General features: G+C 43.8%; 1 protein-coding gene across 4 annotated transcripts in view; it reads left to right on the top strand.

Annotated features, from left to right (window-relative positions):
- Positions 1-15,926, top strand: part of BTD (biotinidase) — a 56,852-nt gene extending 40,926 nt beyond the window's left edge. For all 4 annotated transcript variants that reach the window (XM_067737413.1, XM_067737414.1, XM_067737415.1 and 1 more), the window contains exons 2-4: positions 1,244-1,508; positions 5,986-6,135; positions 14,470-15,926. In XM_067737413.1, the coding sequence (XP_067593514.1) occupies positions 1,248-1,508; positions 5,986-6,135; positions 14,470-15,642 (1,584 nt within the window). In that variant the 5' untranslated portion in view covers positions 1,244-1,247 and the 3' untranslated portion in view covers positions 15,643-15,926. The remainder of the gene's footprint in view (positions 1-1,243; positions 1,509-5,985; positions 6,136-14,469) is intronic.
- Positions 15,927-20,507: the final 4,581 nt, after the last annotated feature.

The following is a 20,507-nucleotide window of genomic DNA, read 5'->3' as shown; positions in this document are numbered from 1 at the left end:
TTGCTTTTGTTTCTGGAACTTTGAGAGAAAAAGAAATTTGTGGCGGCCTGGGGGGTCTGGTTTTGAAATGCAAACACGGGGGTTCTGAGTCAGACTTGGGCAGGGTGGCATTTTGTCTTTAAAGAGCAGCAGTGTGGTTCCTCGATTTGTCTCTGCTGTCTTGACATTTAGTTGGATTCCTGGGCAATTGGTTGGCCCGGGCGCATCTCCACGGAGCGTGGGGCCTGGCCTTGGCACTGCCTGGCAAGTCTGTGTGCTTGGGGAGGGACTGTGGCTGGGAGGCCAAGCCGATTTTCAAGGCAGAACTGTGTGTAAAAACACCCAGTGACACATAACTTTTAGAAATTAAAATGCCTATTCTTGGGAAAAAACGGCACACAGAAGTGTCATTGAAAGTTTACTTCTAATCTCTTACAGTAGGAGCTACAAAGCTGAGTTTACTTTCTGGAAAATTCTAGTTTCTTTTCTAGAAAGTTGCATTTTATTACTGCAAAGGGATTTTATTTCCAGTGAGTATGCTTTTTTTGAGCAGGAGTTTTGGAGTCCCAGAGACAGAGGTTGAGAAGGTGATGGTGTGCAATGGCAATTCTCAAGTTCAAGGAGGGGGAAAAAGTCATGCTTTGATGGGGAGACTTCTTTTTGACGGTCCATAAACTGGCATTTAAGTAGAAGTCAGCAGTTTCTCTGCACCAAGTTAAAGAATGTGGGGCTGGGTAAAGGGAGGCTTACGCTTCATATTCATCACTAACCAGAGAAAGGCAGGGAGAATTGTGATCCATCAGGTTTTTATGGCTAAGATAGCCGAGCTGTATTATCAGGACCACGACAGTCCCAGCTGGTATAGATGGCTGACCTGTAGTATGTTTGTGTGTACTGAGGGCAGGCGGTGGGGTGTGGAGTATGTCACAGAGTTTTCTAAAATAATTAGAATAGTTATTATTGCCTAAATCTGAAGTGTGCAACTAGAAGAGTCCTGCTGGGGAAGCAAATCGTGGCAAACATTGGGTCTGTTGTGGAAATGTTCTAAAACCAGACTGTTAACACAGTGAGCCATTTTAAACATAACTCACTACGTGTTTGGAGAGAAACACATACCCTCTTATTAGGAACGTGAAACTCTCTGAGCTGCAGCATCACAGCCGGTGAGTCTGATTGCCGGGATTAATCAATCACAGCTGCGCAAGCCCCAATCTTGGTGGGATTCTGGATTCAGCTGTTTTCTCCTTGCCCCATTGCGTTCTAGATTGATGGTCTGCATTATGTCTGGAGCCGGCCGTCAGCTCGCTCTTCTCCTCTGCGGCTGCTGCGTGGCTGCCCTGGGGGCCCAGGCCGAGGAGCGCTGCCCGGCTGAGCGTAACCAGGCTGCCCAGTACGTGGCTGCCGTGTACGAGCACCGGTCCATCCTGAGCCCGAACCCGCTGGCCCTCACCAGCCGCAAGCAGGCCTTGGAGCTCATGAACCAGAACCTCGACATCTATGAACAGCAAGTGACGATCGCAGCCCAAAAGGCAAGAAGCGCTCCCGGGTCAGCTTGTTTGCAGAGCAGGGCAGATTAGCCCTTGGTGTTGCGTTTCCCTCTGGGAAATCAGCCCGGCCGGTAAAGATGAGCTGAATGAGTCCGTTGGCTGGAGTCCTGCTATGAGAGGGTGGTCTGCATCAGCAGACCCTCCAGGGCTGGGAGGAGTGCAGAATTTGGGGCCTGCCCTAGACTTGCTGAGTCAGAATGTACATTTAGCAAGATTCCCCAGGTGATGCTTCCCCTCCGGCCTGGGAAGCCCAGGGCCAGGCACGTGGCAGCGCCAGAAGAATCGCTCGGGTGCTTGTAAACAAATGTGTGTGCCCGGCCCCCACGCCTGCAGAGTCAGCTGGGGAGCACGTCGGGGCACTGGGATTTTTTGAGGTTCCCCGGTGGATTCAGATGTGCATAAACATCTGAAAGCCAGCAGGCACGACGGCCTCTCATGCTCTCGGAGGCTTTCAAGGATAACTAAAGTAGTAAGCGGCCCCAGAGCTGTGTTTGCTGCCTCCCGATGACGTGGGGCTCCTTTCTGGTCCCCGCGCCAGACCCCGAAGCCTGAGAGCTCAGTCCAGACAGAACCCAGCCCAGCGGACAAAGGACGCCGGTGCCGCCTTTGTGAAGGCTTCCTGTGCGGCCCCTTTTCCGCTCCTGCCGGGAAGGGTGGGGCAGACGGGGAGGTGTGGGAGCCAGAAGTCTCTGTAGGAAAATGGCCTGCTGGGAGGGCAGTCTGGCCTTGAGCCCCGGCAGGGGTGGGGGGGACCTGCCCGGCTGCTTGAGGAAGCCCCGCTCCGCCCTGCCCGGGCAGCAGGCGGGCTCCCTGCGAGCAGAACGGCCGTGTCTGTGAGTTAAGCGGGCAGACCTGTGGTGCCTGCAGGTCCTGCCCAAACAGCCCCTGTCTCTGTTCAGGGTGGTCAGCACTGCCTGGACAACCACTGGCCGTCGCTACCTTTTAAAATGTAGCCTGTAGTACCTATATATGTAACACACAAATGCTGGAAGGGCGCTTAAAGGCCCGGTCCAGCTGTTCTGATGGGTGACACTGCTCTTTTTTTCCCAGCCCGACGTCCAGCTTCCCCTGGACGCCTCCAGTGGCCCAGGACTCACTGTCCACTTGAGGACAGTGGGAACTTCTGGAAAGGGCTTCCTTTCCATGAACAACAGTCAGCCTCCCTGTAACTGCCACCCATCGTCCTGTCCTCCTAGCCAAACAGAACAGACTGAATCCCATCCCACACACGCCATCTTTCCCAGATCTGAGGATGGCCCCAGCATCTCTCCCAGGCTGTCTCTCCAGTCCTATCCACAGTTCCCCGAGGGTTGCGGTTCCAGCCCTGTCCCCCAAGACTTTCCGGGTTACGTCTGTGCCCTGAGCTGCACGTGGTTTTGTCGAGGGCAGGGCGGAGGAAACCTGCCACCGTTCTCATTCTACATGTTGTCCCCAGAAGGAAAGCTTTTGGCAGCCACACCTTGCTGTGGGTTCATCAGGCGCTTGCTGTCAGCCAAAGCCCCTGAGCCCTTTTCACACACACACACACGCTGCCATGGCTGTCCTGTACTTGTAAGGTTAATTTATTTAACCCGAGAGCAAAGCCTCACATTTGTGCCATTAAATTTCATCCTGGTGGGCTATTTGGGGATCTTCACTGACAGACATCCTGCATATCAGTTACCTTCACGTCATTCACACTTCTGGGACATACCTCATTTGTGTCTGCACCGAAGCCGGTGTAAAAACATACCAGCCTGTGCCGGCAGGCCTCCTCCTGACACAGGTCCGTTCTCTGCACGGAGGTGTTGGCTTGCAGGCAGCTGAAATGTCACCCCCTTCTTCTCCATCCTGTCCACAAGACCACGCTAAGACACTTGGCAGATGCCGTACTGAAACCTAGAGACTGTGCCTGCTGGTTTCCCCTGCATTTTAATCACCTGCCCCCAAATGAAACATATGTTTTTCTTGAACCCATGCTGCCAGCAGGCATCATTCCTTCTCTCTTTGTGGTCCAGGAGCAGGTACAAAGCTGCTGATCCAGTCATTTTTTAGGGCTTACAGACATCTCGGCTCCCCTACGTGGTTATATGTGTTAAAGTAACCTCTAACACAGGTTGATGCCATGCATGTGTCAAAGTTTTATATCAAACTTGCTATAAGGGCAGAGGTTCCTGCAGGCCAATTAAATGAGTTCTCGCTTGAGTTCTTTCATTTACAGGGAAGAAAAGGAGTTGCGCTTAAAGATATTAGGCTGGGTGGTCAGCTGGGTTGGCACCCGGAATTCCCCAGGAGTTCTTGAGCTCACTGGTCTGTCAGAAAATTGCTCAAGTCCTTTATCAGGAATGCAAATTCCTTCCTAGAATGGATGAGTAATCACATCAGACCCAAAGTTCTGTCCCGGCTCAAGTCTGAGTCCTCATTCTGGGCAGATGTATATTCAGGAAACGCAATTTAATTTGAATATTAATCTAATATGTATCCATAGCTGTTAATGTCCATAGGAAACCATTCTGTGCTTTCAAAGTTGTGTTTTTAATAAAGGAAAACATGTGTCCAAGTATAATTTTCAGAAAGTTAGAAACATGACTCTTACACATAGAGAAGAATGGACATGTGTCAAAGCTCTTATTTAACTCATTAATTAACTCAGGAACCAGCAAGATGGTAAAGCTGGTTCAAAAGATAACTTGAGGAACAGACGTGAGTGTATCCATCAGTCAAATGAATGTTGAGATGAATCTGCTAATAGATACAAAACAGGCTAATGTCGTACAGGGCAATAAAACTGTCATGTTTAGGGTGTCTTATTAAATAGCAAAGTCAAACAGTGATATATTCACTAGATGGATAATCCTCGAGTGCGCTTGTCAGTACCCTGGTATATTGTAGAAAGATATACGTATACAAAGAATGTATACATAAATTCTTCGTCTTGCTTTATTTCCAAGTTTGTGATCATTTTTCTTTCTAATGTGCAATAAGATGACCAGCCTCGTATTCTGCTGGAGGGAGTGTACATTGCTGTAAGCTTTCTGGAAAGCTACTTGGCAACGTATATTAAGAATTTAAAATTTTTCATACACTTGACTCAGTATTTTCACTTATAAGCCTTTATTCTAAAGAAATAATCAGAGCTCCAATCAAAGATTTGTGTACAACGCTCATTCAGGAAGTGTTTTGAGCACCCTGTACACAGATGGTCACCACAGTTTTTTTCATTACAAAAAGTTGGGAACAATTCAAATGCCCAATAACAGAGGATAAACTGCGGTGTCCTCTTAAATATAATCCAGCATATAATACAAGCGATATTTCTGAAGGTATCTTTGTAGTCTTGATGCTCTGTAGCGAGAGAGTCAAGGTGGAAAACCGTATGTTTATTATTGTCTCAATTATACACGCACACACCTATACAGAGGGGGAAAAATGAAAAGAGGCAAGATGTTAACAATAAGTATCTTCATGATATAGGATTATGAATTCTTCCTTTATGTTGTGTTTTCCAAATTTTCTACACGTAAACTTTTGAAAAATTTTTTATAACCAGGAAAAAAATTATAAGGAGTTTGCAGTGCATTCCAGAAATAGTGACTCAAATTGCCTGTGACTTTAGATTATTCATGCCTGCTCCGCCATCCTCCTCCACCTTTCACTGTGGGGTGATGCTGCTCCAGGCTTAACATTTTCAGCCGAGCAAGTGCAGAGCGGCAGCCGAAGGGGCCCTGGCGCTGGGAGCTGAGGGCTGCCCTGTTTGGGTTTCCTCAGGTCGCTGCCACTGTCACAGGGAGCCTCGGGCTGTCACAGGCAAGGACCCCCAGCGTCTCCAGGTGTGGGAGAAGGCCTGTAGGGCGGCCAGGGCTCTGACGGGAGTCTCCTAACTCCCAGTGGGAGAAATGCAAGTTAGAGCAAGTCCTGGTCCCTATGCTAAAATCAATGCACTTGACTTTCACCCACCAGCCCACTGGGGCCCATTAGAATCATGTGGGGACCTGTTGCCGGGACCGCACCCACAGTTGATTGAAGCAGACTTTTTAGGGATGGGCCCAAGCATCACTGCTGAGCAAAGCTTTTGTTTTCAGAAGTCCCCTGTCTGATTTAGAAGCACAATGAAGGTTGAAAACCCCCCACCGGACTAGAGGTAGCACATCTGCTAAGCCTGATACTCAGGCCTGTTATAGTCGCCGCTCCATCTCCCATGGCACCACCACCAACTCCAAACCCATCCAAACTCACTTGTAACCTTCTTCCCTGGCCAGCCCTCGGTACAGTGCTGGTCCCTAGAAGACTTGGTCTTTCTTCCCTCAGAGTTAGGCCAAGTGAGACGGCTCCCCCAAGGCTCAGATCCCTGCCGAGCCCAGCTACCACGTCTGGACCTCTGTGGTTCCTGGTTCAGAGCAGCTGCAGGACGGCTGTCAGAGGAATGAAGGGGTGCTTCCCGTTATCTGTTAACGGACTATTTCTATGTTTTGACTTGCAGGGTGTACAGATTATAGTGTTTCCAGAAGATGGCATCCATGGATTCAACTTCACAAGAACATCCATTTACCCATTTTTGGACTTTCTGCCTCCTCCCTACTTGGTCAGGTGGAACCCATGCCTGGAGCCCCACCGATTCCATGACACGGAAGTATGTAAGGGGACCAGCCTTCCTCCTCAGGAGGTGGGAGGCTCACGGAGATGAACCAAGCCAAGGGCCAAGAGCCAGGACGTGTTGAATGAGAGTGACAGGAGCCCTTAGGGGCCTGAGAACCAAACCCAAGCTCCCTGTGCCAGTCATTCACTTAAAAATGTCTGCTATTATGAGGCATTTACTCATCTGCGGATCGTTCTCTATTTGTTGATCACACAAGAAATGCATGAATATACGCTTCTACAACAAATCAAAGTTAATAAAATGAAAGCCCACCTTCCACACCCCATCCCTCAGCCACCTCCCTTTCTAGACAAACTGCCGTCAGCGCATCCACCTATATTCTTTTCTATGCATCTCATAGATACTGACATCTTTATTTTTTAATTTTATTATTTTTACTGAAGTACAGTTGATTTACAATGTTGTGTTAATTTCTGCTGTACAGCAAAGTGATTGTTATACTTACATATATTCACTATTTTTTATATTCTTTTCCATTATGGTTTATCACAGGATATTGAATATGGTTCCCTGTGCTGTACTGTAGGACCTTGTTTATCTATTTTATATATAGTAGTTGGCAGCTGCTAATCCCAAACTCTCAATTCATCCCTCCCCAGCCCCACTTGGCAACCAGAAGTCTGTTCTTTATATCTGTGAGTCTCTTTCTGTTTCATAGATAAGTTCATTTGTGTATATTCCCCATATAAATGATATCAAAGGTATTTGTCTTTCTCTTTCTGACTTAACGTCACTTAGTATGATAATCTCTAAGTCCATCCATGTTGCTGCAAATGGCATTATTTCATTCTTTTTATGGTTGAGTAGTATTCCATTGTGTGTATGTATATATGTATATGTGTATATATCTATACACACATACCACATTTTCTTTATCCATTCATCTGTCGATGGACATTTAGATTGTTTCCATGTCTTGGCTACTGTGAATAGTCTGCTGTGAACACAGGGATGCATGTTTCTTTTTGAATTATAGTTTTGTCTGGTTATATTCCCAGGAATGGGGTTGCTAGATCATGTGGTAGTTCTGTTTTTAGTTTTTTGAGGAACCTCCACACTGTTTTCCACAGTGGATGCACCCATTTACATTCCCACTAACAGTGTAAGAGGGTTCCTTTTCCTCCACACTCTCTCCCGCATTTGTTATTTGTAGACTTTTTAATGATGGCCATTCTGACCGCTGTGAGGTGCTACCTCATTGTAGTCTTGATTTGCATTTCTCTAATAACTAGAAATGTTGAGCATCTTTTGATGTGCCTGTTGGCCATCTGTATGTCTTCTTTGGAGAAATGTCTGTTTAGGTCTTCTGCCCATTTTTCGATTGGGTTGTTTTTTTGTTGTTGAGTTGTGTGAACTGTTTGTATATGTTGGAAATTGAGCCCTTTCAGTCGCATCATTTGCAAATATTTTATCCTCATCTGTAGGTTGTCTTCTCGTTTTGTTTATGGTTTCCTTTGCTGTAGAAAAGCTTATAAAGTTTGAATAGGTCCCATTTGTTTATTTTTGCTTTTATTTCTGTTGCCTTGAGAGATTGACCTAAGAAAACAGTGGTACAATTTCTATCAGAGAATGTTTTGCCTATGTTCTCTTTTAGGAGTTTTATGGTGTCATGTCTTATATTTAAGTCCTTAAGCCATTTTGAGTTTATTTTTGTGTATGGTGTGAGGATGTGTTCTAACTTCATTGATTTACGTGTGGCTGTCCAGCTTTCCTAACACCACTTGCTGAAGAGACTGTCTTTTCTCCATTGTATATTCTTGCCTCCTTTGTTGAAGATTAACTCCCTGTAGATGTGTGGGTTTATTACTGGGCTCCCTGTTCTGTCCCATTGATCCATATGTTTGTTTTTGTGCCAAGACCACACTGTTTTGATTACTGTGGCTTTGTAGTATTGTCTGAAGTCTGGGAGGGTTATGCCTCCAGCTTTGTTCTTTTTCCTCAGGATTGCTTTGGCAATTCTGGGTCTTTTATGGTTCTATATAAATTTTAGGCTTATCTGTTCTAGTTCTGTGAAAAAATGTCATGGGTAATTTGATAGGGATTGCATTAAATCTGTAGATTGCTTTGGGTGGTATGGCCATCTTAACAATGTTAATTTTTCCAATCCAAGAGCACGGGATATCTTTCCATTTCTTTATTTTTTAAAATTATTTTTTAAAAATTATTTATTTTTGGCTGTGTTTGGTCTTCGTTGCTGCACATGGGCTTTCTCTAGTTATGGCGAGCGGGGGCTACTCTTCGTTGTGCACGGGCTTCTCATTGTAGTGGCTTCTCTTGTTGCAGAGCAAGGGCTCTAGGCGTGCAGGCTTCAGTAGTTGCAGCTCATGGGCTCAGTAGCTGTGGCTTGCAGGCTCTAGAGCGCAGGCTCAGTAGTTATGACTCACGGGCTTAGTTGCTCCGCAGCATGTGGGATCTTCCCGGACCAGGGCTCGAACCCATGTCCCCTGCATTGGCAGGTGGATTCTTAACTACTGCGCCACCTGGGAAGTCCCTCCATTTCTTTAAATCACCTTCAATTTCCTTTATTAATATTTTATAGTTCTCAGCATATAAGTCTTTCACCTCCTTGGTCAGGTTTATTCCTAAGTTTTTTTTTTTTTTTTTTTTGATGCACTTTTAAAAGGGATTGTTTTTTTTACATTCCCTTTCTAATAATTTATTTTTAGTATACAGAAATGCAACTGATTTCTGTATGTTAATCTTGTATCCTGCTACCTGGCTGAATTCATTTATCAGTTCTAGTAGTTTTTGTGTGGAGTCTTTAGTGTTACTATAGACTATATATATATAGTATGTCATCTGCACATAATGACAGTTTTACCTCTTACCTTCCAATTTGGATACTTTTTATTTCTTTTTCCTGTCTGATTGCTGTGGCTAGGACTTCCAGTACTATGTTGACTACAGGTGGTGAGAGTGGAACCTGTCTTGTTCCAGATTTTAGCGGGAAGGCTTTCAGCTTTTCACCTTTGAGTATTATATTGGCTGTGGGTTTGTCATAAAAAGCTTTTATTACGTTGAGATATATTCCCTCTATACCAACTTAGTGAGAGTTTTTTTCATGAATGGATGTTGAATTTTATCAAATGCTTTTTCTGCATCTATTGAGATGATCATGTGTTTTTTGTCTTTTGTTGATGTGATGTATCACATTGATTTGTGTATACTGAACCATCCTTGTGACCCTGGGATGAAGCCAACTTGGTGGTGGTGCATGATCTTTTTTATGTGTTGTTGGATTCAGTTTGCTAATATTTTGTTGAGAATTTTTGCATCATATTCCTCAAGGATAATGGCCTGTAATTTTCTTACTTGGTAGTGGCTTCGTCTGGTTTTGGTATCAGGGTGATGGTGGCTTCATAGAATGTCTTTGTGAGTGGCCCCTCCTCTTCAATCTTTTGGAAGAGTTTGAGAAGGATCAGTATAGGTTATTTTTTGTATGTTTGGCAGAATTCCCTAGTGAAGCCATCTGGTCCTGGACTTTTGTTTGTAGGAAGTTTTCTTTTCTTTTTTTTTTTATTACAGATTCTATTTCACTTGTAGTGATCAGTCTGTTCAAATTATGTATTTCTTCTTGATTCAGGTTTGGTGGCCTCTATGATTCTAGAAACTTGTCCATTTCTTCTAAGTTGTCCAATTTGTTGGCGTATAATTGTTCATAGTATTCTCTTATGGTTTTCTGTATTTCAGCAGTATTGATTGTTATTTCTCCTTTTTCATTTCATATTTTGTTTATTTGGGTCCCCTCTCTTTTCTTCTTGGTGAGCCTGAGCAGAGGTTTGTTGATTTTGTTTACCCTTTCAAAGAACCAGCTCTTTGTTTTATTGATTTTTTCTATTGTTTTTTAATCTCCATTTTATTCATTTTCCTCTCTGATCTTTACTATTTCCTTCCTTCTGCTGACTTTAGGTTTTGTTTGCCCTTCTTTTCCTAATTCTTTTAGGTGGTAGGTTAGGTTGTTTGTTTGAGATTTTTCTTGTTTTTTGAGGAAGGCCTGTATCACTTTGAACTTCCCTCTAAGAACTGCTTTTGCTGCATCCCATAGATTTTTTTTTTTTTTTTTTTTGCGGTACGCAGGCCTCTCACTGTTGTGGCCTCTCCCGTTGCGGAGCACAGGCTCCGGATGCACAGGCTCAGCGGCCGTGGCTCACGGGCCCAGCCGCTCCACGGCATGTGGGATCTTCCCCGACTGGGGCACGAACCTGTGTCCCCTGCATCGGCAGGCGGACTCTCAACTGCTGCGCCACCAGGGAAGCCCATCCCATAGATTTTGTATGGTTGTGTTTTCATTGTCATTTGCCTCAAGGTATTTTTTAATTTCTTCTTTGATTTCATTGTTGACCCATTGGCTTTTTAGTAGCATGTTGTTTAGTCTCCATGTAATTGTCTTTTCTCATTTTTTTTTTCTGGGATTGATTTCTAGTTTCATGCCATTGTGGTCAGAAAAGATGCTTGAAATAATTTCTATCCTCTTAAATTTGCTGAGGCTTATTTTGTGCCCTAGTATGGTGTCAATCCTAGAGAGTGTTCCATGTGCACTTGAAAAGAATGCATTTTTTAAAAATTTAATGTCCTGAAAATATCAATTAAGTCCAACTTTTCGATTGTTATCATTTAGGATCTCTGTTGCCATATTGATTTTCTGTCTAGAAGATCTGTCCATTGATGTGAGTGGGGTGTTAAAGTCTCCTATTATTGTGCTCCTGTCAGTTTCTCCCTTTATGCCTGTATTTGTTTTATGTATTTGGCTGCTCCTGTATTGGGTGCATATATGTTGATGAGTGTAGTATCTTCTTCTTGTATTGATCCTTTTGTCATTATATAGAGTCCTTCTTTATCTTTCTTTATGGCCCTTGTTTTAAAATCTGTTTTGTCTGATATGAGTATTGTGACCCTTGTTTTCCTGTCATTTCTGTCTGCATGAAATATTTTTCCACCCCCTCACTTTCAACCTGTGTGTCCTTTGCCCTAAAGTGAGTCTCTTGTAAGCAGCATATTGTAGGCTCTTGTTTTTTAACCCAATCTTCCACTCTGTGTCTTTTGATTGGAGCATTTAGTCCACTGACATTTAAGGTAATTATTGATAGATATGTATTTATTGCCACTTTAGAACTTGTTTTCTACTTGATTTTTTAATTTCTTCTTTGTTCCTTTTTCTTTTCCCTTTTGCAGTTTGATGATTTTTTTGTGTGTGTTATGCTTATGTTCTCTTCTTTTTGGTTTTTTCGAATATATTGTATGTTTTTGATTTGTGGTTACCCTGTATTTCAAGCACATTAACCCCTTCCTATATCTAATTGCTTTAGACTGGTAGTCATATAGACTGAAACACGTTCTAGAAAAATAATCTACGTTTTCATACTCTCCTCTTTCACATTTTATGATTTTAATTATTTTATGATTTTACACCTTCATATTCATGTTTGCTGTTCATTGTGGTTATCATTTTTATTTTAATCTGTGTACTGGCTTATTTAAGTGATTTATTTTCCAATTGTGATTTTCCTCTTTCCTATAGATTCCTTTTTCTTTTCTATTTAGAGAAGACCTTTCAATATTTCCCTTTGGATAGGTTTACTACTGCTGTATTCTTTTAGCTTTTGCTTGTCTGGGAAAGTCTTTCTCTCTCCTTCTATTCTAAATGATAATCTTGTTAGGTAGAGTATCCTAGGTTGCAGCTTGCTACTCCCTTCTGGCCTGCAGCTTTTCTGTAGAGAAATCAGCTGGTAGCCTTTTAAGGGGTTCCCTTGTAAGGAACTCTGTTTTTCTCTTGCTGCCTTTAGAATCCTCTATCTTTAACTTTTGCCTTTTTACTTATAGTATGTCTTGGTGTAGATCTGTTTTGGTTCACCTTGTTTGGGACCCTCTGTGCTTCCTGTGCCTGGATATCTGTTTCTTTCTTTAGGTTTGGGAAGTTTTCAGCCGTAATTTCTTCAAATACATTTTCGATCCCCTTTTCTCTTTCTTTTCCTCTAGACTCCCTATTATGTGTAGATTGGCATGTTTTACATTATCCCATAGGTCTTTTATATTGCTTTCATGTTTTCTAATCTGGCTTTCTGTCTGCTGTTCTGATTGGGTGATTTCCATTATTCCACCTTCTGGATCATTTATTTGTTCTTCTGCATTATTCAATCTGCTGTTCATTGCCTTTAGCTCAGCTTTTGTCTGGGCAAATGAGTTTTCTAATTTTTCTTAGCTCCTCTTTATTGTTTCTAGTTCCTTTTTACAGTAATCTGCATTTCTATCAATAGTCCTTCTTAATTCCTTTAGTATTTTCATTATCTCCTTTTTGAACTTGGTGTCTGTTAAAGAGATCTGTTTCATTGTTTGTTCTTTCAGGGGAATTCTCTTGATCTTTTAATTGGGAGTGGCTCCTCTGCTTCTTTATTTTACTTATGTTTCTCTTACTCTGTGAGTTTGGGAGAAACAATTATCTACTGTGGTCCTGGAAGGCTATTTTTATGTGGGAGTGTCCCTGTGTAGCCTGTGTGGGTTTAATATTTTTTGGTATGAGGACTGTTTTCACTATGAATGCCTGCGACCTCTTTTCTTCAGTGTGTGCTGGCCGTTATGCCCTTGATAGGAGGTGTGGTGGTGTTGTGGTGACCAGAGCCTGCACTGGGTATTGAGCAGGGTCTTCTCCCTAGTTGTTGGAGTAGAAGCCCCTAGGATCCATTTCTGAGCTGGAGTATGAAGTAGGCAGGATTGGAGCGCTCCCACTGGGAGAGGACCCACTGAATATTCCTCTGCCAGAGCTGTTCACCCGTAAGGGTGCTCTGTGGTGTCACCTATTGTACACTGTTGTTGGCACTGCCTTCAGCCCCATCTCAACCTTGGGAATGCTGGCAGTCAGCCCTGATGTCCCTCAGGCATTGTTTTCACAAGGCTACCAGTGCAAATCCATTGAAGTCAGGTACCAAGACTGCAGTAGTCACACACCTGGACCTGCTGTGGGAGCTATGGAAGCAGCCCAGACCCTGGCCCAGCCTCTATGTACATGCACCCACAAAGCCCACAGATGCTAAGGCCAGTCCTGTCCCAGCCACGGGAACACCCATTGTCCACTTGGGTGTCCCTCAGGCGCTGAGTTTACAAAGCAGGCCCCAGTAGGGTAAATCTGCACAGCCACAGGGAGAGGGCTCAGATTTCAGCCCTACTTCTGCATGTGGGCAACCCACTAGCACGCTCCCAGAGCTCGTAGAGGAGCACATGGAGAAAGAGGCTGCTGTGGTGGGCCCCATCCCTCGCTTTGCTGACATGCGTGTTGACAATGGGGTTTCAGTGGCGGCGCACACCTGCCATGAGCATGCCGAAAGTGAGGCTACTGTGGCAGGCTCGCCCCTCCCTTCCGCGCTCCTTAACAAAGGCCCTTTGCTTCTATGGAGGGCCCAGGCTTCCTCCATGTATACCGCTGGTTGCAGCCCGTACCACACTCCAGCCCCTTCAGGCTGTCTCTGCAGCCAACCGCAGTGCTCTCCCCAGGTCTGTCCTCTGAAGCCTGAGTTTCAGCACCCAGCCCCAGCACATACCAGTGGATGCACGTCCCAGGCTGAGGAGTGCAGGGCAGTGGCCTGGCTGATTCTCCTCTCCAGTGAAGGGGCTTCCCAGAGTGTGGGAACCTTTTCTCTTTCACAATTACCTCCCGGGGGCACAAGTCCTTTCCCAATTCCCTTTTTTTTTTTTTCTGCTCTACCCAGTTGTGTGGAGATCCTTCTTGCGATTTTGGGTGTTGGAGATATTCTGCCAGGGTTCAGTAGGTATTTTGTGAGAATTGTTCCAGATGTAGATGTATTTTTGATGTATTTGTGGGAGGAGGTAAGCTCCATGTTCTTCTGCTCCACCATATTGATTGGAGCCCCCCAAGATAAGCACTTTTAAAAATTATTTTTTAAAGACCCCCAAGTTTTCCCTTTAAAAGATTTTGATTGCACTTTGCATCCCCAGTAATAGTGCATGAGTGCCTGTTTGCCCATCCTTTGGTCAATGCAAGATAGAATAGTCTTTTTAGTTTTTGCCAATCTTATAGAGGTGAAAAATGATATCTCATTATCATTTTAATTTGTATCTCCTTACTACTAATGAGACTGAGCATCTTGTCAATGTTTGTTGGCCATTTGTATTTGTTCATCTGTGAACCACCTGTTCATATCCTTTGCACGCTTTCAGTAGTGGTTACTTTTTTCTTATTGATTTATGATAGCTATTTATATATTATCAATACAATACAGGTACTATTTTAAAATTGTAAGAAAAAGGCAGGGTTTAAAAATTTCCTTTATTTACACTTTTATTTTTTCCCTCTAGGTCCTCCAGCGCCTGAGTTGTATGGCTGTCAAGGGAGAGATGTTCCTGGTGGCCAATCTTGGGACAAAGCAGCCTTGTCATAGCAGTGACCCAGGGTGCCCAAATGATGGCAGATACCAGTATAACACGAACGTGGTGTTCAGCAGTAATGGAACCCTGGTTGACAGCTACCGCAAACAAAACCTCTACTTTGAAGCAGCGTTCAATACCCCCCTGGAAGTGGATCGCATCACCTTTGATACCCCCTTTGCCGGCAAGTTTGGCATCTTCACTTGCTTTGACATATTGTTCTTCGACCCTGCTGTCAGGCTCCTCAGAGACTCGGAGGTGAAGCATGTCGTGTATCCGACCGCCTGGATGAACCAGCTCCCCCTCTTGGCAGCCATTCAGATTCAGAGGGGTTTCGCCATCGCCTTCGGCGTCAACTTTCTGGCTGCGAACATCCACCATCCATCTCTGGGGATGACGGGAAGTGGCATACACGCCCCTCTGAAGTCCTTTTGGCACCATGACATGGAAAGCCCTGAAGATCACCTTATAATTGCCCAGGTAGCCAAAAATCCACAGGGTCTCGTTGGCACAGGGAATGCCACAGGGAAAATGGACCCATCCCACAGTAAGTTTTTAAAAATCTTGGCAGGGGATCCGTACTCTGAAAAGGATGCTCAGGATGTCCACTGTGATGGAGCCCCCAAATGGAACACGGATGCCCCTCCCACGTTTCACTCTGAGATGATGTATGACAATTTCACCCTGGTTCCCGTGTGGGGCAAGGAAGGCTACCTCCAAGTCTGTGCAAATAGCCTTTGCTGTCATTTGCTTTACCAGAGGCCCACTCTGTCCAAGGAGCTGTATGCCCTGGGGGTCTTTGACGGCCTTCACACTGTGCACGGCACTTACTACGTTCAAGTCTGTGCCCTGGTCAAGTGTGGCGGTCTTGGCTTTGAAACCTGTGGGCAGGAGGTTACAGAGGCTGCGGGGATATTTGAGTTTCACCTGTGGGGGAACTTCAGTACCTCCTATATCTTTCCAATGCTTCTGACCTCAGGGATGACCCTGGAAACCCCTGACCAGCTGGGCTGGGAGAATGATCACTATTTCCTGAGGAAGAGCGAACTGTCCTCCGGCCTGGTGACGGCAGCTCTCTACGGGCGGTTGTATGAGAAGGACTAGGGGGTGTGGGGTGGGCTCCTTCTGCACTGGCAGAGGCCAAAACTCACAGCACCGGGACCACTTCTTCGCTCCAGAGCCCATCCTGGGAGCCATGGGAAGAGGTAGGGAGACAGATTTCGCCAGTGTCTTTTCCTCTTAAGCACAAATTCGTGAGACATTTTCTGGTATTTTCTACTCACATTTCTATTATTCAAGCCACGTCTTCTTCCAGCAGATCTTCCATTACACAGTTGTTTTAAGAGCACAAAAATAAATGTCAGTTTATATTTTACATGTCCACAAAACAGCAGGTTTTGTGTGTGTTCTTGCTGTTGATCAAGTGACACCCAGGATATACAGGTATTTCAGAAGCCTCAAACATTTTCTAGGGTAAGAAACAAACTCTCAAAGCAAAAGCCGTGTTAGAAATGGCTGCCATGGGGACTTTTCCATTCTGGTTGGCCAGAATTCATCCCCCAGGACTGATCATGCCAGAGCCGCCAGCAGCATCAGCAATGTGGATCCTGAGGCAGCTTTTAAAAATAGAAGGGAAGCTTTTCTCACACATGCCTTTCTGTCAGTGATTGGAATGTGTCAGGCAGGACTCAGAATAACTGGAAAGAAAGAGTGCAGTGCGCCGGAGAGAGAGGCTGGAAAAAAGTGCTGAAGAGAGGGCAGCGATGGGAACAGATGAGTCATAGGGTTCTTGTGCACAGCGTGTCTCATCCAGGGATTCCAGGCACCTTAATAAATCACGCTAGCTCTGGGCAAGAGCCTTCCGGCTGCCCAACTGTGCAGGGTGGAACAATGCTGGGAATTCATTCCCAGTCCGCTGGCAGGGCCTTCTCTTTGCAGACGGGTTGCAGGAACGGTGTGGGGTTTGGCCCGCTTAGTCTTTATTCAGTCACTCAACAGGTGTCTTTGGAAAGCCCACCAGGGACAAAGCGAGGACCTCCCAAAATATGAACTGCACGTGCAAAATCATATTCAGTGTGTGAAGACATTCTTTAGGCCACTGGTCTGTATTATTTGTATCCAACATTTCAAAGTCACTTTGACTCTATGCCTAGTAACTGTTTCAGATCATTTTTAAGGTGAAAATCTGCAGCTTTTAAAGAAAATGGAGAGTTAGCTTTCCATGATTTGCCTCTTCAATGTGTGGCTATATTTAGTTTCATCTCCTTTATAAATCAGGTTTTTAAAAACAGTATTTGCATATATCTATACATAATTACATGAAGTAAAAAATGAAATTCTTTCCCCATTCCCCCCACAGTGTGGCTTTCCAGACCCCTTCCTGGCTTTTAGGCAGGATACTAAAGAGCATAGATCCTAGGGTCAGACTGACCAGCTTTACTTTCTTGGCCTCCCTGTTTGCTCTTCACTACGCAGACCTCGACTGTTTATTTGAACCTTGGCTGTGCCCCAGTTTTCTCATTTGTGGGATGTGTATTGAATCATCCATGTGGGAAAGAAGCAAAGACCCGCTGACTCACTGCCCGCTTGCAAAGGCCTAGAATGAGTCAGGCAGGCCTTCAGGGAATTTGCAGGAACAGCTCAGGATTCCTGAGGAAACCCAGGTGGTCCCCCCGGAACGGGACGGGGACCTCTCCCACCAGATGCTGGCGCAGACCCGGGAGGGGCGAGCTGGAGGGGGCACACAGCTCCGGATGTGGCCGCCCCTGCTCCAGGGAAACAGAAATCATCTCAGAAATGCATATTGTTGCTTCCTGCCAAGATGATTCAAATCATCCAGAGAGAGGCAGAGGCCAGGCCCAAATACAGGCTTGGTGGAGCTGCTTCACCCAGCACACATTTCTGAAGCACCTGCTGGATGCACATTTTGCTCTTCTGAGCAGAGTACTGAAAGCTTTCCCCAAGTTACTATCTATCTACTGACAATTTAGAACTAACTAACTGCTCATGAAGTAGAAATGAGGGGGACAAGAAATTATGATTTTTTACGATAAAAAGTAGTTGCCAGATGGCAGAACAAAGTGGAGGGTAGGGGGGAAATGAATAAAATAAATCATTTTCAGGGAAAAAAAAGGCACATATGACTCACGGTTGTGATACGCTTCTGTCAGCTGTGATCCTGAAACTCAGGAAGCAGATGGCGATCTTGACCATAACACAGGGGCAGACACCCAGTGTATTTTTGGTGGAATGAGGCCTGGGGGAAGCGACTGTCCATGTGGTTTCTCCTGGGGGTGCAGCTGCGCCTCTCTGTGGTCTTCTGCGCAGAGGGAGGGAGACAACGATGGGCTTAAAAAGTCCTGTTCTTAGAGAAGGTAAAGCCACGGCCTGCTGGCAGCCTGTCCGCCCCAGTGCCCACCATGGGCTCTCGAGAGGAGGGCCTGCCCACAGCCCTGCTGAGGGAAACCCACCTGGGCCAGTGCTGACCCACAGGCGGCCGGCTCAGTGCCCTCACCCCCAAAAGAAACCCTGTACCCACGAGCAGTCATGTCCATTCTCCCTCCCCCACATCCCATGGCAACTACTAATACACTATCTCTGCGGATTTGCCCATTCTGAACATTTTATATAAATGGAATCATACATTATGTGGCCTTTCGTTCCTGCCTTCTTCCACTTAGTGTAATGTTCTCAAGGTTTATCCTTGTGTAGTATGTATAAGTTCTCCCTTCTTATGGTTGAATAGTATTTCATTGTATAGATATACCACATTTGTTTATCCATTAAGTTAGTGGACTTTGCGTTGTTTCCACTTTTTGGCTATTAGGAATAATGCTGCCATGAATATTCATGTACAAGTTTATATGTGAATATACGTTTTCCAATTCCTTGGGTATATATCTAGGAGTGTAATTGCTGGGTCATACCAGTCAATGTTTAATTATTTGAGGAACTGTCAGACAGACTGTTTTCCAAAGAGGCTGCATCATTTTGCATCCCTATTAGCAATGTATAAGTTTCTCCACATCCTTGCTAATGCTTGTTATTGTCTGTTTGTTAAAATCACAGCCATCTCAGTGGTTGTGGTTTCTCATCGTGGTTGTGATTTCATTGCCCTAGTTGCTAATAATGCTGAACATCTTTCCAAGTGCTTATTGGCCACCCATATATCTTCTTTGAAGAAATTATTAAACTCTTACACCCATTTAAAAAATTGGATTGTCTTTTTATTATTTAGTTGTAAGAGTTCTTTGTCTATTTTGGATATTAGACCCTTATCAGATAAGTGATCTGCAAATATTTTCTCCATTTGTTGGTTGTCTTTTCACTTTTTGATACCGTTTTTTGGTACACAAAAGTTTTTAATTTTGTGATGAAATTTTTAATTTTAAGATGAAGTTGAATTTATCTTCTTTCTTTGGTTGCTTGTGCTTTAGGTGTCATACCTAATTAAAGGTCATAGGCTTACAGCTATGTTTTCCTCTAAGAGTTTTATTGTTTGAGCTCTTACGCTTAGATCTACGATCCACTGAAGTTAATTTTTCTGTGTTGTGAGATAGGGGTGCAAATTCATTCTTTTGCAAGTGAGCATCTAGCTGTCCCAGCGCCATCTGTTGAAAGACATTATTCTTTCCCCATTGTATTGTCTTGGTGACCTTACTGAAATCTATTGACCATAGATATACAGGTTTATCTCTAGACTAAATTTTATTCCATTGATCTGTATGTATGTCCTAAAGCAAGTACCACACTTGTCCTTATTACAGTAGCATTGTAGTAAGTTTTTAAATTGGGAAGCGTTGAGTCCTCTTTGTTCTTTATCAAAATTGTTTTGGCTATTTTGGGTCCTTTGCAGTTCCATATGAACTTTTTAGGGTCACTTGGTCAATTTCTGTCAAAAAAATCAGTGGAATTTTGATAGGTATTGCATTAAATCTGGAGATTAATTTGGGGAATGCCATTTTAATAATATTAAATCTTCCAGTTCATGAACACAGGATGTCTTCCCATTTAGTTTTGTCATTTTTAGTGTACAAATTTTTATATTCCTTTTATTTTTATTCCCAGGTATTTTTTGGATGCTATTATAAATGGAATTGTTTTCTTAATTTCATTTTTGGATTGTTAATTGCAAGTGTATAAAAATAGAGTTGGTTTTTTATATTGATCTTGTGTCCGGTAAACTTGCTGAACTTATCAGCACTAATAATGTACTGGTGGAGTTTTTAGGATTTTCTATATACCAGATCATGTCATCTACAAATAGATTAACTTCTTTTTATATGAATGCCTTTTTTTTTGCCCCCTTCCTAATTGTTCTGGCTAGAACCTCTAGTACAGTGTTGAGTAGATGTGGTGAGAGTGGACATTCTTGCCTCATTTCTGATCTTAGGGGAAAAGCTTTCGGTCGTTCATCATTAAGTATGATGTTAGCTGTGGGCTTTTCATAGATGAAGAAGTTTCCTTCTACTCCTAGTGTTTAGTGATTTTATCATGAAAGGGTTTCAAATTCTTTTTCTCCATTAATAGTGATAATCAAGTGTTTACCCCCTTTATTATACAGTGTATTACACTGGCTTATTTTTTTTAACATTGGCTTATTTTTGTTGAAAATATCTTGCATTCCTGGGATAAATCCCACTTGGTCATGATATATACTACTTTTTAAGCATTGATAGATTTGGGTTGATAGCATTTTTTTGATGACTTTTGCATCTGTATTCATAAGGGATATTCATGGTGTATATGACTTTCTAGATGGTGACAGATTTGGTTCAATATTATTTTGTTGATAATTTTTGCATCTACATTCATAAAGGATATTGGGTCTGTAGTGTTCTTTTCTTAGATGACTTTGTCTGGTTTTGGTATGAGGTTAATACTTCACAGAGTGAGTTGGGAAGTGTTTTCCCCCTCTTCAGTTTTTTAAGAGTTTGTGAAAGACTGGTGTTAATTCTTCAAATGTTTTG

Source organism: Pseudorca crassidens, chromosome 5, assembly GCF_039906515.1.
Source record: "Pseudorca crassidens isolate mPseCra1 chromosome 5, mPseCra1.hap1, whole genome shotgun sequence".
Lineage (NCBI taxonomy): Eukaryota > Metazoa > Chordata > Mammalia > Artiodactyla > Delphinidae > Pseudorca > Pseudorca crassidens.
The sequence above is the reverse complement of the archived record's forward strand: the minus strand, read 5'-3'. Positions and strand labels throughout refer to the sequence as shown.